Source organism: Thalia democratica, chromosome 2 (assembly GCF_965202585.1).
Source record: "Thalia democratica chromosome 2, ktThaDemo2.hap1.1, whole genome shotgun sequence".
In the NCBI taxonomy this organism is placed as follows: Eukaryota; Metazoa; Chordata; class Thaliacea; order Salpida; family Salpidae; genus Thalia; species Thalia democratica.
In genome coordinates, this window is record NC_139166.1 from 61,047,624 (window position 1) to 61,063,845 (window position 16,222).

At 25.2% G+C, this 16,222-nt stretch overlaps 1 protein-coding gene across 1 annotated transcript; it reads right to left on the reverse strand.

Moving 5' to 3' along the window:
- Positions 1-714: 714 nt before the first annotated feature.
- On the reverse strand, positions 715-15,404 carry LOC145828828 (UPF0489 protein C5orf22 homolog). The gene is made up of 9 exons (XM_082936579.1): positions 15,344-15,404; positions 9,998-10,143; positions 7,919-8,068; positions 4,312-4,425; positions 3,546-3,696; positions 2,081-2,184; positions 1,870-1,948; positions 1,439-1,587; positions 715-835 (listed from the first exon to the last, which is right to left on the reverse strand). The coding sequence occupies exons 1-9, from the start codon at positions 15,395-15,397 to the stop codon at positions 715-717; spliced, it is 1,068 nt and encodes a 355-aa protein (XP_082792705.1). The 5' UTR covers positions 15,398-15,404.
- Positions 15,405-16,222: the final 818 nt, after the last annotated feature.

Consider the following 16,222-nt stretch of genomic DNA (forward strand, 5'->3'; position numbering starts at 1 on the left):
TTTTAGCCTAAATTATCAAATTTCAGGTTTTTGGCAACATTGTAAATTTTAATATTTGTAAACTAATAGCTACTAATTGCTATTGTCTTTTATTTAAACTTCATCAATTAACTTATTGCGATTTTAATTTCACAGTCTTATTTATATTATGCATAAGTATACGACTGGTAAGAACAGCACATATGTATTTTGTATAAAAGAGTTTTTAGTGGTCTGTTTATGAAAACTTAAACTTCTTTTTTTTTAGTACAAAAAATATAATACTTATTATGGATCAAATTAAGTTTGACTTACAAAGTAAATTTTCAAAGTCTAGTAAATTTTAGTTGATCAAAGTTCAAAACGAAAAAAAAGTTTTTAACCATTTTGACATCTGAAAGACACAATATAAAATAACAATGGTGAAAAACTTTAACTTAATGCGTTAGCAATGAAAGTAAAGTTATGAAAATTTAGTATATAGCTTTAAATGTGTGGCAAATTGAAAAAAAAATTGTCAAAAAAAATTTAAAAATTGTAATGTTACAAAAAAAAAAACTTATGAAAAGTACTTGCGTGCTCTAGATTTACTGAAAAACATAATAAAAACAATAGTTTATGAAGCATTATTAATTTATAGTTGTATAAAATATGCATGCATGCAATGAAAAACAACAAAAAAAAATTTCCTAGGCGAGTTCGAAACGGTACAAAAAAACTAATACATATAAAAATTTATTCATCTTTATAATGATGAAACACTTCAATATTTTCATGCATTTTATTAATAACTTTTAATGTTTCGTCTTGTATAAATTCTACTTGGTCTTGAGGGCAGTAATCGTCAGTTGATGACCTAGAAATTATTTTAGTTTAATAAAAGTAATTATGAAAACTACTACAAAGCAAACGGTTACAGATGTACAGATATTTTACTTATGAATAACTTGTTCGGTTAAAGACAGAAAATAACTCATAAGTATTGTTAACGAGAAAATTAACCTGCAATTAAAAACACTGTAAACTTTTATACTCATTTTGAAAATAAGCAAAGCCTGGTTATTTTCTGTCCTCTTTTACAAATCACAGTATTTACTCAGTTTCAAAACTCGAAACAAGTCGGACGACTTTATAATGTAACAACCTGTAAAACGCCTAAAAGTCTAATCATTGAACGATTTTTTTTAGAAAAAAGTCTGTTACGGACCTCATTTACAAAAGTGAATTGTGACAATCAATACCAAAATAAAATTATAGACAACAATTTAATTGAAGTTAGCTATAATAAAACAGTATCAATTAATAATTTTTAAATATATAATTGTAAATTTGTATCACGAAAACAATTAATCTGAAGTTTTTATCGCAAATACTTTTATTTTAATTGTTTAAAAATGTGTGGAAAGTACATTACGGACCGCAGTTTGCATCAAATGTAACAAAAATCAACTAATGTAACCTGCTGATTGTGACGGTGATTGGTTTATTTTGCATCAATGAGATAGCTTCGAACATTGCACTCATCAGTTCGAGGATGCGATCTTCGGATGAGGGGTGATGGGGAACTCCGTGGGCGTCTCCCTGACAACACATACCCGCGTTGTGAAGCTGGAATAATTGTTTATTATTATTTTTTAACAACCATGTGGGTATTAGTTTTATTTTTAATTTTTCATCAACATTTTTATATCAATAAAGTGTATTCATCAAAAGCCTAAAAAAATCTAATTTTATACATTCTCAGTTTTTTTAAAGAAATTACCTTATATTTTATTTTCACAGTTTACTATAAACAAAACAATATTCCACTCTTATATTAAGATATAAGAGATCATCAGATGTTAAAATAAATCTTAAGAAACTACTTTAGAAAATTCAAACAAAACAAACAATATTGAAATTTGTGTCTTCTTCATTTTCAGAGCTCATCTTTCTGTAATTGTCTGTCAGTTTCAGCATTCTTTTATACCTTGACATATATGGAAATTCGTTAGACATAAAAGATTTAAAAGACAACAAACTATATTTTTATTTGTTAATTGAGAACTCTTTCATATTTTTTAAACACTTTAAAAACCATGTATTACAAAATTAGACTAACAAATCGTCTTGTACCGTGGGATGCTTTCTTTCGTACAAACATTTCAAACGTTTTTTCATTTCTTTTATTTTGTCTTGTTGAAGCTTTTGATGAGAAATTGGATCCTGAAAAGATAAAAAAAAGATATTTTATTTTGTTTGTTCAGGTTAATCGCATCGGGAAATCTTTATTTTTCGTTAGACAGAGTTGCCAATCCTCAAAACAAAAAACCAGCAGTAGTAACCAATAACTAGTCTGAGTTTATGAAAAAAAACAGTAGTACATAGAAAAAATAAATTAAACAAAAACATTACAATAATAAAATATGAATTTGGAAACTTTAAAAGAAAATAATTTGATTTTGTAAAAAATGTCTTAGTTAGTTTGGGTATTTGAAAGCTTTAAAACAGACAGCATTTCAAAACAGGAAAGAAACTTTACATTTCCGAAAAATTTGAAAGTCTTAAAAAAACTTTAAAACATGAACAATAAGTTACTATGACCTTAGTACAGAAGCACAAGTATTTCAATTGTGATTCAAAAATAAAATCAAAAGTTTTAATTAAATTGGTTTAAAAATTAGCTAATTACAGGTTACTATACCTAAGGTTTTTTGTAATTATCTTTTAGGTTTTCAAAAACAAGTTTTTTAATCCCTATTTAGTAAAAAAATAAACTTAAGTTAAAAAAACTGTCTTAAATACTATAAGAACATATAAAAGACACTGTAAAGCTACTTTAAATGTGTTTAAGAAAGGTTCATGATACAAAACATAAATCATCTTTATAATAGACTTTTTGTATCTTATCAAACCTTTCTTATTTTTTATATAAAAATACTTACAAATTCCAGGTTTTTTAGTGGTTTTATTTTAAATTTCAGGTTTCTCTTTTTTATTTTCTAAATTCTAGGTTTTTCCAGGTTTCGAGGTATTTTAGAAACCCTGTAATTAGGTATTTTTTACTATAACTCTAAAAACCTACTACTTCTTTAAAGCTGATAAGAAATACTATAACAAAAATTATTAGTCTATGAGCACATTTTTAAACAAAAGTACTTTTTTCCCTCAATTATATTCTAAATAGAAAACTATTCACTATTAGTTTTTTTTTTTTAACTTTTAATTTAAAAAAACTCACAAATTAAAACTACATGACCTTTTTTCGAATATATATTTTTTTCAGGTATGGCTAAAAAAAGTTTTTAAAATTAATAAAATACGGCTATTCTTAGTAGATATCAGTTTTACTAACATTTGTTTTTTAATTTCATTTTCCATCATATAATTTTCAATTAGACCTACATGCAACTTTAAAATTTTTTCTAAACTTAATTTTCTTTTGAGCTGTGGCCCCTTTTTATAAGCTTTTATAAGAATTTCAACTTTCTTAACTTGTATAGTCAGGTAACCTTTTTGTTTAAGTACATAAAGTTTGTAAATACATGACATACATTGGCTTATAACAATTTTTTTGTACAACTTACATTAAACATATTGGTTTCATCAACTTCATATATGCTACGAAGTTCTTGAAAGTCTTCTTCACACAGCATACCAAGAAACGGATTTTGAGTGGAAAAATAATCCAAGTCAATGTCTAATATGTAATCCTTGTTTATGAGCTTTGAAAGTTGCCTGTCAAAACAGGTTTAATATTGTAATGATATTTTTTTAATTAATTACCAATTATAGAGAATAATATATTAACATACTAGCCAGGGTTGCCAAATGTTTTTGGTAAATTTTCTCCAGGTTTTTAAAAGCACACATTTTTAGGTCTATTTTTAGTTTAAAGTTAAGTTTAAGGTAAGAAACTGTGTTAAATAGTACAAAAACGTTGAAAAGATACTGTAAAGCTACTTCAAATGTGTTTTTGAATAATTTTTTTTGATGATGGTAATTTTTTTTATCTATATGGTAGATTTTTTGTGTCAAATAAAATTTTTCTACTTAACATGCAAAAGTTGTTTAAAATTACAGGTTTTTCTAGGTCTTTTTTCAAAACTTCTCAAATTCCAGATTTTTGGCAACCCTGAGTAGCACTTCAAAATAAAAATTTATGCTTATTATTATATTTTACTTAACTTACTAGTAATTTTAACTTTAAAAAATGTCGTATTATCTTTAAAAAAAATTTTGTAACTAATAAAATAACACAAAGTTGACTTGAATAATTTATAGATAGAAGGTATATTAATAACATAATAATTTTTATGTTAGTTTTATAAATATTAGTTTGAAACAACTAACGTTTTGTCTTCACTTATTTCCACAACATGCAGTAGAACCTTGCTTTTAGACTGGAGAAATTTTTCTTCCTGATAGCAACAGTCAGCTATAAAATAATCTTCTTTTAAAGACGTCCTACAATTTACATTTTAATGACTTACAGTTTGTTATGTTTTCAAGGCCATAGGTGGGTCCGAGATGAAAAAAAAAATTACAAAAAATAAAATAAACTTAAAAAACAAATTCACTCCTAAACTTTGAAAAGCAAAGTTAGTTTTCAAACCTCTCCCTTTAAAATGTTACCAACCCAATTTTACAATAAAATATATGCAGTATTTAGTAATAAAATAGAAAATTATGACTTTAAACTTCTTTAAACCATTTATACTTGATATAAAAAAGTTTATTTTTCTAAAAGTTTAGAAAATAATCACATAAAAATAGCTTGTTAAAAATAGACACCTTATTTAAAATTTTTTTAAACTAAATGGTTTAAAACTGTTGTAAAATAAATATTTTCATTTTAACATTTTTAGTGTAATTTTGTATAAAAATAACAAGCAACTAGTAATTAGCAATAAAAACATTAAATTGTTTTAATAAATGACCTACCCTTTATGGACTAAGTTTTTTTTTTAAATGCTGTATTTTTTCTGTTAAAATTAAGACACATACTTAGAAAATTTTAATATTTATTTTATTTTTACCTTGATGTCATTTTACATTATTAGTTGCATAGTAAAAATAAACTGTTATTTTATAAAGCATAAGAACAATATACACTAGTTACTAGAATTGCAATTATTACCTATAAACTTATCTTAAATCTTAACTAAAGTAAAAAGTTTTAATTTTTGCTGTATTATATTTTAAACTTAGCTATTTAAAATAATGCATTAACGAAAAAAATCATATTTTAAAAATAATAACTATGAAAACATTTTTTATAGCAACAGACTTGTTTTTATGAACTATTAGTAACTGACATTTTTTATTCATGTATCTAGTACCTAAAAATTTAGTAAAAAAATAACCAAATATGTTAGTTTCGTGGTAAATTACAGTTTACCTAAGTACATATTCAAAAATATAAGAAATTTTACTGATTCTTACTTTGCTGTAGTTCTTACTATGTGTACCATCTTAAAAAATAGAAAACTGGAGGAGGTATATCTGTTTTTTACAAACTAATCTTCTTTTGTAGAGGTTTCATTAAGCTACAAGTTGCTTCTTACATATTTTTGATATCCAAATTTATTACAAGATAAAACCGGTTAAAGTCGGAGATTACAATAAGTTTATTGTAGGAGGAGAAAACTAAAACAGCAAATAAATAGAAATCACTAATAATCCATCTACCCTAAACTTTTTGAAACAAACAATTTAAACTTTTAGTAAAAAATAAATAATAAAATTTACCACACGACCATCACTAACAGTGTCCGAGACAACCTACGACCTGTTTCGTCCTGATTAGAACACATCAGGCAGGCATCGTTGCGAGACACCGCTGTTGGGATCTTACAAAGCGGGGTAAAGTACAAAGTACTGAAGCGACCGTTTGTGGGTAAAGTTGAAAAGTTGACACAGCTAAAATGATGTTATTAATGGTCGTGTGGTAAAGTTCATTATTTATTATTGATGGCGCGAAGCATCTCAACTTTCTTGACGATGGCCGTAATAAACACTGCTTAAATTTTTAGCTAATGTTTTTTAAATATCTAGTAAAATCTGAAGTAACAAAACTTTAAATCTTGAGAAAATAAATTAATGACGAAATATTATTGTTTATTAAACTATATAAAAAAGCGCCCAAAAAGTTTGGTCCAAGGACCTTGTGTACAAAGTAACCATTCGGTAATCAAGTGGTACACCACAAAACCAAATTAAAAATCATTTTTGTCAAAGGTTTTACAATTCCTTACGAAAAAATTGTCTAAATATTACAAGTAATTTTCTCAAAAAACGTAGGAGATATATTTTTAGTGAATTATACTTATTTACTGTTATATTTTTCTCTTCAATGAGGAACTTATTGTAATCTATAATGGCTACATTTCAAGATTTATTTTGAATGTTAAAAAATATTAAAAAGCAACGTGCAACTTAATTAAAACTTAGAGAAATTATAGTGAATCAAAAGGAGCAAGCCAAAAACACACAAAAAAAAAAACTATTTACTAAAAATCTATCTTCTCCTTTTTTTTTAACCAATCTTTGTCAAATTTTCACAGAAGTCCATCAAAATATTTTAATCTTTTTAATGCAGGATATTTTTTGAATTTTTTTTAACTGCTTTTTTTTAAGTAAAATTTCTATTTTTCTTAAAACTCCAATATTCAAAGTTTTTTAAACTATAGAGGAAATGTTTCCTAAAAATTTGAGGTCTCTATCATGAAAATAGGAGAAAAACTGTTTCTAGAGAATTGATAAATTTCTGAAAAAGCTGTCAACAAAAAATTACGGTCCATACGTTTGTACTGAAAACTTTTTACAAAAATTACAATATATCAAAAAATATAAAATTCTAAATACTAGCTTGTAATTTATACTTAGAGCTTATCAGAAGAGCTTAGGTTAATATTTGTAGGAAAAAAAGTCGGATTCCCCTATGGCTATATTTTGCTATGTCTTAAAAAAATTGTGCCTAAAATAATAAATATTGTGAAAAAATTATGTTCTAGTTATAAAAGTCTGTAACATAAGAAAAAGACATATAGGCCACTGATTTTTGACAATTTTCTTCAGGTTTTCTTAATTTCTCCCAGGTTTTTGAAAAAACATGCTTTTGGGTCTATTTTTGGTTTAAGATTAAATTTAAGGTAAAAACTGTGTTAAACAATATAAAACATTTAAAGGTATTGTAAAGCTTCTTTAAAATTATTTAAAACTAATTTTGACAATGACATTTTTTTATATATATGATAGAATTTTTTTGTCAATTTGAAATTTTCTTTCTAAACATGCAAAAATTGTTTAAAATTCCAGGTTTTTTAGTGATTTTGGTTCAAAATTCTAAACTTTTTTTAAAATTTTATAAACTCCAGGTTTTTTTTTGCAACACTGAAAAGACCAATCCTAATGCATTTTACAGGGTTGAGAAATGTTTTTTGTAAATTTTCTCAAGGTATCTGAACTTTTCTCCAGGTTTTTTAAAGTACAAGTTTTTTTTTTTAATTAAATCTATGGTAATTTTTTTTTAAATAGTATAACAACATTGAAAAGATACTGTAAAGCTACTTAAAATGTATTTTTCAATAGTTTTTTCTTAATGATACAAATTTTTCTTATCTTTATGATAGATTGTTTCTAACCAAAACTTATTACTTTACATGTAGAAATTCTCTATAATTTAAGGCTTTTATTCGAGTATTTTTTTTTGTGATTTTCGTTCTACATACCAGGTTTTTCTCAACAATTTTAAATTCCAGGTTTTTAAAAGTTTTATTTACCTAAATTTCCAAATTCCAGGTTTTTTGTAACCCTGATTTTAATGTATTTTATAGTTGAAAAAAAAAAATTACAAATTTTAAGTCTACCTAGGGTAAAGTTCAGTAGAAAACTACAAACTACCAATCTTTTCAAAAACAATAAGGTTCAGCTTACATCAATGTTTTAAAAAACTGACTTTATTCTACCATCATTCACGTCTTGACCAATCCAAAACTGGTAAGTTCCATCTTCGATCTGCTTGCACCAGGGCGCTCTCACCCATATGACCTCGCTTATGTGGCCACCAAGGCACGCTGGGAGAATCCAATTTTCTATTGATAGCTCCCTGTTTTACAGTCATTTTCATTACAAGTATAATAAAGTTTTTAATACTTGAAGGTAATATTTAAAAACAGATATTTTGAAAAAAATATAATAAAACTTGGGGTGTAGATGTTTCGAATTTGGACAATTTAAATTCTAACAATTGAATATCTTAAAAAAACATCTAAAGGACCAAAACTTAGAAAGTAATACGTATAAAAAAGGTCTAGTTAATACCTACAAATACTTTTCATTTTTATTTTATTTTTTGAGTTGTAGCTAAAATCAGTTTTTTATTTATAGTAACTTGAAAGTACTTTTGAAAATTATAACCTAATTATTTTTTATTATTTTATTATCATAATATTAGAAATCAGACCTACACAGGTACTTTTTATTTTTTCAAAAACATAAAACTTTTAAAGCTGTGGTCGCCCTTTAAACATTTTCAAATAATTTGTAAATTATTAAATTAATTTATTTATCAATTATTTTTAATAATAATATTTCAGAACTAAAATTTTCTGAATTAGAATTGTCATGTTACCTAAAATTTGTTATAATAAACATCAAAACAATTTGGTCTTAGAAATCTAGAGCAAGGGTCAGCAAACTATGGCCTGCTAATCACAAATTTATAGTTTCCTTTCTAGCTAAAATACAACTTATGCCAATTAGGGTTGTTTAAATTTTCTATAAGTATAAGCTTACAATTATAATAAGATTATATGCAGTTAACTATTTCTAAATAACTGTGGCCCACAAATAAACTTGTTTTGGTGTCAAACTCCTCTTTTAAAGCTGCTGACACTTGGCTTGTACTACAAACATGATCACTTACACAAATAATAATTGAAATTAACTTTTAGTCTATATTGGCAAAAATCAACAGCAAAATGAAAAGTAATTGTAAGTAAAAATAACAATTGTCCTCAAATTTAATTTGTTGTGTTATATTCAACTATATTTTGTTGATACAAAAAAAAGTTAATTAATATGCATTCATTTCTGTGTTAATAAATTTACCTTTTTTAATAGCAGATATTGAAACAAAAAATACCAAGATATTTTTAAATGTTTTGTGCCTACAGTAAACAAAAACATATGGAAAAGGTATAAACTTTTTGGTTTAGAGCCAAACTTATATCAAAGCACAATAAAAATTACATAAAAAAAAATGATATGTGTAAACTTGTAAAATTTTAAATTTAGAAATTTCCAAAAAAAAAACTTCAAGAAATAACAAAAAACATTTCAAATAATTAGAAATAGCAATCAAAGTTGTGCTACTAATAAAAATACAAATTACAAAAAAAATACAATACATCAAATTAGAAGAAAACTTCATAACAAAAACTTATAAAAAGAGTAACTACACTGTCATTAACAGTATAAAGAACTAAACTAAACAAAAAATAAAATAAATTAGCTTTAAAATAAATTATTTAATCACTTCCCATTTTTGCTACTTCAAACAAAAAGATCACAAGTGCAATTTACTTTCAAGTCAGAAACAGTTCAAATTAAAATATAGGACAAATTAGCAAAATAAAAGTAAAAAAAGTTACGAAACAATCAAGAAAACAAACATTTCATCCAGTTCTGAAGATGTCATAAAATGGCACAAAAGTCTAAAAAAAAAAAACTGATGAAGTTTGAAATTATGGATTTTTTTCCAAGTATAAAAGAGAAACTCTTAGAAATATACCTTTAGAATTTACTAACAAATATAAAAGAATCACCGGAAAAAAGTTGTTCCAAAAATTTTAATGAAAAGTAATTATGAACCATTGTTTTTTTTTATGTGACATGTAAAGGTCAATCTATAGTATTAAGTTTTGTTTATATGTTATACAAATTCAAACTATCTTTTTTCAGCATAAAACTGACTACTGTAATAAAAAATTTTTAAGCTAAAATTTACGAAAAAAAAACAACAACTATGACTTACTCAAAAAGTTTGTTTTTGTCAAAAATATGTTTAATGTCTAGGCGTTCAGGTATTCCCAAATCAGGATGCGAGTCAAAATGAAGTATGGTGTTGCCTTCAAAAGGAAGGTATTTTCTACCAATGTCTCTGTATATATGCTGCAACACCTGCCAAAATTAGTATTTATATTACTTATTAGTAACCATAAAAAACAACAGTCATTTTGGACAAATACAAACTTTTGATTATGCATTGAGGGCACAGTGGGAAGTGCATACATTACCTTGATAATTACCAGTTTATATTATTCTATAGAGTTTAATCCAAGCTATCAAGCATTTTTAAAAGCTTAAAAAAAAATTAAAGTAATTTTTTAGATATAAGCGATCAAAGTTGGTGACCTCAATAGGTTCCTAATGAAAGGTGCAGAAAAAAAACTTTAAAAACATTAAAAAATCTTATCTTCTCCTTGATTTTTTAACCAATCCTCTTCCAATTTTCACAAAAAGTCTATTATTAAATTTTAAAAAGATTGAACTTAAGATTTTTTTTTAAATGAAACATTAAATTTTTATTTAAAAAGACCACCTATATATATATTTTTTTTTTTTTTTCATATAAAGGTTTTATTTTTTAATACTTTTCAAAATGTAACATTCAAAGTATTTTAAACTATAAAAGGAACATTTCCTGAGGACTGTAGCTCAAAATATGAAGGCAAAGATAGATATGATTTTTTAAATTTCCAAGGAAATTGACTGTGAAAATTTGCAGTTCATACCAGGCACGTAGCTTTGTACGTTTCTGAAAATCAGCAAAAAGGTATGCTTTTGCTTTAATTCTTTAGCTTAAAAAGACCCTGCTTTCCTAGGTTTTAATATTCATTTATACTTAGTTTTGCACTCCTGAGAGATAATTTTACAATATGTATACTTAGTAGCATTTTTAAAGTCCTAAAAATTAAACAAATTAAATACATCTAAACTGTATACATTTAGCTCATTAAGATTTCATTTATCAAAATGCTACACATTGCAAAAATGATTTTAATAAAAGCCAGAGCTTTTTCTTCAAAATTCAAAATCATACAATTTCATTTTGCAAAGATTAGCATTTTATATTGATACAGCTTCATGTTGTTTTTATTAAATATTCAATTTTAAAATTTTTTCACCAAAACTTCGAAACTCTTATTTTACTGATAACAGTACTACTTTTTTTGAGTTAATTTGTGAAATTCTTATACTTATTTGTGATGAAAGTTTTATGGATTTACACAAGTGGCAACACATAAAGAATCATAGGGGGTGTAAAGCACAATAAATTTCCTTGTATACAGTTATCACTCATACTTGAACATTCCATTTATTTTGAACTATTAAAATAACTGCATATTTTAGTATAAAAAGCAATAACATTAGAGGTAATTTAAATTGTTCTGTTCTTGGTAGAACATTGTCACGCGTCATTCCCTGGTCTATACGTTTGTATTGTAAACTTTTTACAAAAATTAAAATATCTCAAAAGTTCAAAATAGTTTTTTATATACTATAAAAACTGACTTGTAGTCTGTACTTGAAGTTTTTATGTAAGAGCCAATATTATTTTTAGTGAAAAAAAATGTTGAACCCCGTATGCCTTTAAGTGATAAACTGGAAAATTAAAAACCGAGTGGTTAAACATGTGTTAAAAGTACAAATATACATGTTAGCACTTCTGACATCAAAAATATGTACCTTCTTGTCATTAATTCTTTGACAAATAACACAACAAAAAATACAAGAGAATGTGATAAGCATCTCACAACATTTATCACTTTGTTTGGTAAGTTTTGTTATACCAAAGCTCCCCAGAGCTTAGTATTGTCTGGTGATGGTTATAATCGTTGTTTTGCAGTTATTTTATCAAATTTTGAGTGAAAGGAAAGATGTGTAGATGACATCGTGTTTTATGATTCTGAATTAGAGTGTCACTGGTGGTAAACACTAGATTTCTTATCAAAAGTTGGAAAAGCAGGTATAATTCTTAATCTAGAGAAGTTTCAGTTCTGATAGAAGTCAATTGATTATGTAGGATTTAGATTTTCTAACAAATGCATAGAGCCTTTTCCAGAGTACTTGGGAAATTCCTAACTCTAAAGTCTGACACAAATACATGGAGCTTGCTTGGTATAATAAATCAAGTCCTTAACTACAGCTAACTCCATAAAGTTATGCTACCTTTTAGAGAATTTTTCTGTCCAAAACACAAATTCATGTGGTCAAAAAATTTAAACTAAGCATTTATTGAATAAAAATATGATCATTGATGCAACAAAGATTGGTGTATAAATTTTTGATCTAACACCTGATTGGCCAAATCAAGGTTTGGGCTACTTTCTTATGCAGAAACACTGCAACTGCAATAGCCAGTTACCAGACTCAGGGTTCGTGCGCGAAAATTTTTTCATTTAGCCTGACTGAGATCAATTTAGCCTGACATTTTTTTAAAGTAAGGAAAATCCCCTTTATAAGCCATTTTAAGTATTGGGGGTCTTGATTAGTACTATTGTAGCCTCCAAATTCAACCAGCTTTATCTCAAAGTATTTTGAGCTTTAAAAATCTGCAAAAAGCAACTCATAGCTTAGTTACAACTCAATAAAATAAGACTAAATTGTGAAAAAGGTGATTGACCCCCCTCCCTTTGCCCTTAACATAACAAATTCAGCAATAAGTTTTATTTAAATGTTATATCTATTCTATTACTAATGTAAAAAAATTATATATTTTACTTAACACAATTGTTCAATTTAATTATCACTAAGTAAAAACATAATAACCAGAAAATTTATGAGAAAACGACGTGCATTGTCTTTTATTAAAATTTAAAATGAAACACTTACACTAGTATTAAAACTCAAACAAACGGTTAAGTTGTTTAACTAAACTGTAATGTTTAAATATTAATATTTTTAATGAATTTTCATAATTATGACGTATATAATCAACTCAAAACAAAATAATGAGACTCTTAAATTTTTTTTAGAGATTCAACAAAAGGTTCCAAGCATTTATCTTTACAAATACTGACTGATTTTGTCTTTAATAACTAAACTTTTATTTAGAAATAAATTCACATCTCAATTTGATCTTAAAAGACTTCTCAATTTTTTTTAATGAAAAATTTTCATGCATTTGAACTGAGAAAAACTGAGATTCTCAAATTTTTAAATAAAAAACTGATTTAGCCTGACGTTTTTCAACTTTTTTCAAATAAACTGATTTAGCCTGACTTAGCCTGATTTAGCCTGACGCGCACTAACCCTGCAGACTGCTGCACAACTGGTTGGAAAGCGACAGGCTCAAGATTTTCAAATGGATCAAAAAAGTATTATGCTGCCATTAAAGGAGAGTTGCTTGTCATTGTGTAGTTCTTAGAGCAGACAAAGTATTTCATTAAGGGCTATAAAGATCTTGTTGTTGTTACAGATCATAAGCAACTAGTAAAAGTTTTTGGTGAATTTCCTTTAAACAAAATTTAGAATATACTCATATTTACTATTTAGACTGAAACTAAATATATTCTTATACTACTTTAAATGTTTTTTATAATAAATAGAACTCTAAATAATAAAAAAAAAAATAATTTTTATGATATATTTTCATACATAATCTAAGTCTCATTATTTTACAAGTAAAAATTGTCTAAAATTTCAGGATTTTTTTATTTCTTAAATTTTAGGTTTTTCCAGGGTTCAAAATTTTTGGAAATCTGTGTTATGCAAACAATTAAAAATAAAGACTCTTTGTGTGACAATTTACATATCCCTTTACATAACAAAACAAGTATAAAGTAAACCAACATAGCTTAATTTTTAAACTTAAGAATTAAAAAAAAAAAACATTTATTGGGATAAACTTCAAAATTTAAGAGCACTAGAGATAAACTAATTCAAAGTTGAATCCCTTAGAAAACAACATCCCACATGCAACTCATTAAGGGTAAAACTGAAAACTTGTAAATTTTTGAAACTTTCACTAGATGTTCTGGGATCTGAGTGAAGAGTTAAAAAAAGTCAAATGTATAATTGTTGGGTGGTTTAAAAAAAAAAAGATGTCAATGCACAGTGGGCTGGCAAACCGTCATTGACGGTTTCAGTGACTAAAAAACTAAACCAAGAGTTTTATTTAATTTTTTAGAGCTGGGGTTTTCTTTTAAAACTGGATTTGGTTCTATTCTTCTTAAGTATATTAAAGTTAGGTCAGGTTAAACTCAGCAATTTTTTACTGTTTTGAACTTTAAAAAGAACTCAAAAAATCCTAAAACTTATTTCAATACTAAGACACACAGCAACTGCTAAAAAACACATTAAAAGCTATCATAAATACTTTTTTTTAGGTTTTTACTTTTCTTTGGTTTAGTATTAACTAAGAAAAGAAAAATTCATTTAAACATCTAAATAGAAACATTTATTATTTCTTACTAAAAAACCTGCTTAACTTTCCATAATTTCATTTGTGTTTTTAAGCCTAAATAAGGCATTTTTAAGAGTTAAATATCAATGCAGAAATATATATATATATTTTCTATTTTAGCACACATGACAGGGAATCTATATTCAAATTTACAAAAAAAAATCTATTGATAAGCATATAACTATTTTTGAAAAAAATATTAACTTTTTTATTAAAAAAAGTCTTAAACTTTTTTGTTTTAAATTATTAGTCTTATTTTTTTATAAACATTAAACCATTTGAAAGAAAAATAGTAAAATATCTTTTATATATAAGTATTTTAAACGTTTTTTGTAACTTTCTCAAGCAATTTTTTGACAAAAACCAAGAAGAATTTTGAGTAATTTTTACACACTGTAAAAGGCAAAAACTGGTTGGATTTAAACTTAAACAATTTCCAAAATACTTGAAGCAGAAAATAAATAAAACCAATATTGAAACAAAGAAATCAAATTCAATCTAACTATGCTTTATTTTCTATTCAGCAAAATTATTTTAGTATAGTCAATGGTTGCTTGAACTCCCTTTTTAGCCAACTGTGCAACGAAAGTAAAATTGCAGCAGCAAAAATGTTTATTTTGGAAATGTGGTCTTTGACTCCAAAGTACCTGCCAACTTCTTCATTACCATTAAAAGTTTAATAAATTTAATCAAGTTTCTTCACATAAGTTTTACTACAACTAATTCAACTCCAAACGCATATTTTTAAATCATAATAGCTCACACTTTTATTCACTTATATAAAAAAAACTTTTCACTATCTAAATTTAAAAAACATATTTTTTGATTTTAGTGTGTAATAATATAAAATTAAAAACTAAAAATTATTAAAGTTTCTTTTTAAATATGTTTATTTATTTTAACAAAACTAACATCATTGTGGTACTCTTCAATATGGACAGGTAATGTCTTTCTTTGTTTAACCATTTTTAGATTTTTAGTTGTAGCATTTATTTTAGATATGTTGTAAGTTTTTGAAACTAGGACATTTTAATGGTTGAATAGTCACAGAAATATATATTCACTAGTCAATGAAATGCTTTTATACTTGTTCAAAAAGAGAAAACTTTTTATTGATTTAGTAAATTAAAAAAAATTTACTTAACCTTGTTGATAAAAACAACTAAAAATATTTCTTCAATAAAAAAAAGTTTTTTTATAGTTTAAAAGTGCACATAAAATGTTGGTTTAATAACAAAAGTATAAAATTTAATTACAGAACTTTAATTTTTCTATACTATATTTTTAAACTAGTTAAAGGTTAAAATACTTAACCAATAAAACAATATATCTAAAACTTTGAAATAAATAAAAACAACTGATTTATTTTGTAGATCTAAAATAGTAGTATAACACTTAGAAAAAAAAAATTATAATAAAAATCAATGCTTTACTTTGTCAACTTTGTTTATTTATAAACAATTATTTTATTTTATTTTTAGTAATTTAAACATCATAATTTATTTTATAATTTTTAATGAATAGATGAACACTCAAATTTTTCTTTCCAATATATTTCGTCAAATTCTCTTCAGGGAAATTACAATTGAAACAATACAATAAAACACAACAAGTATATATACAAAATTTTTACAAACTAATTAACTAATCGATTAAGTAAACGTAAATGTAACCAACAAAAATGTTAGCAAACAAACTTTAAAAATCAACATAAAATGGTTTCATCTAAATAAGGCTAAAGTATAGTCAAATTCTTTCTTTTTACATAAATTTGGTTTATTTAAAGTTATC

Coding starts and splice junctions, on each gene's coding strand:
- LOC145828828 (XM_082936579.1), bottom strand. CDS start 15,397: ATGGTTAAACAAAGAAAGACATTACCTGTCCATATTGAAGAGTACCAC. Junction 4,426..7,918: donor GTGAATGATGGTAGAATAAA/GTCAGTTTTTTA, acceptor TGTAAATTGTAG/GACGTCTTTAAAAGAAGATT. Junction 3,697..4,311: donor GAAATAAGTGAAGACAAAAC/GTTAGTTGTTTC, acceptor CTGTTTTGACAG/GCAACTTTCAAAGCTCATAA.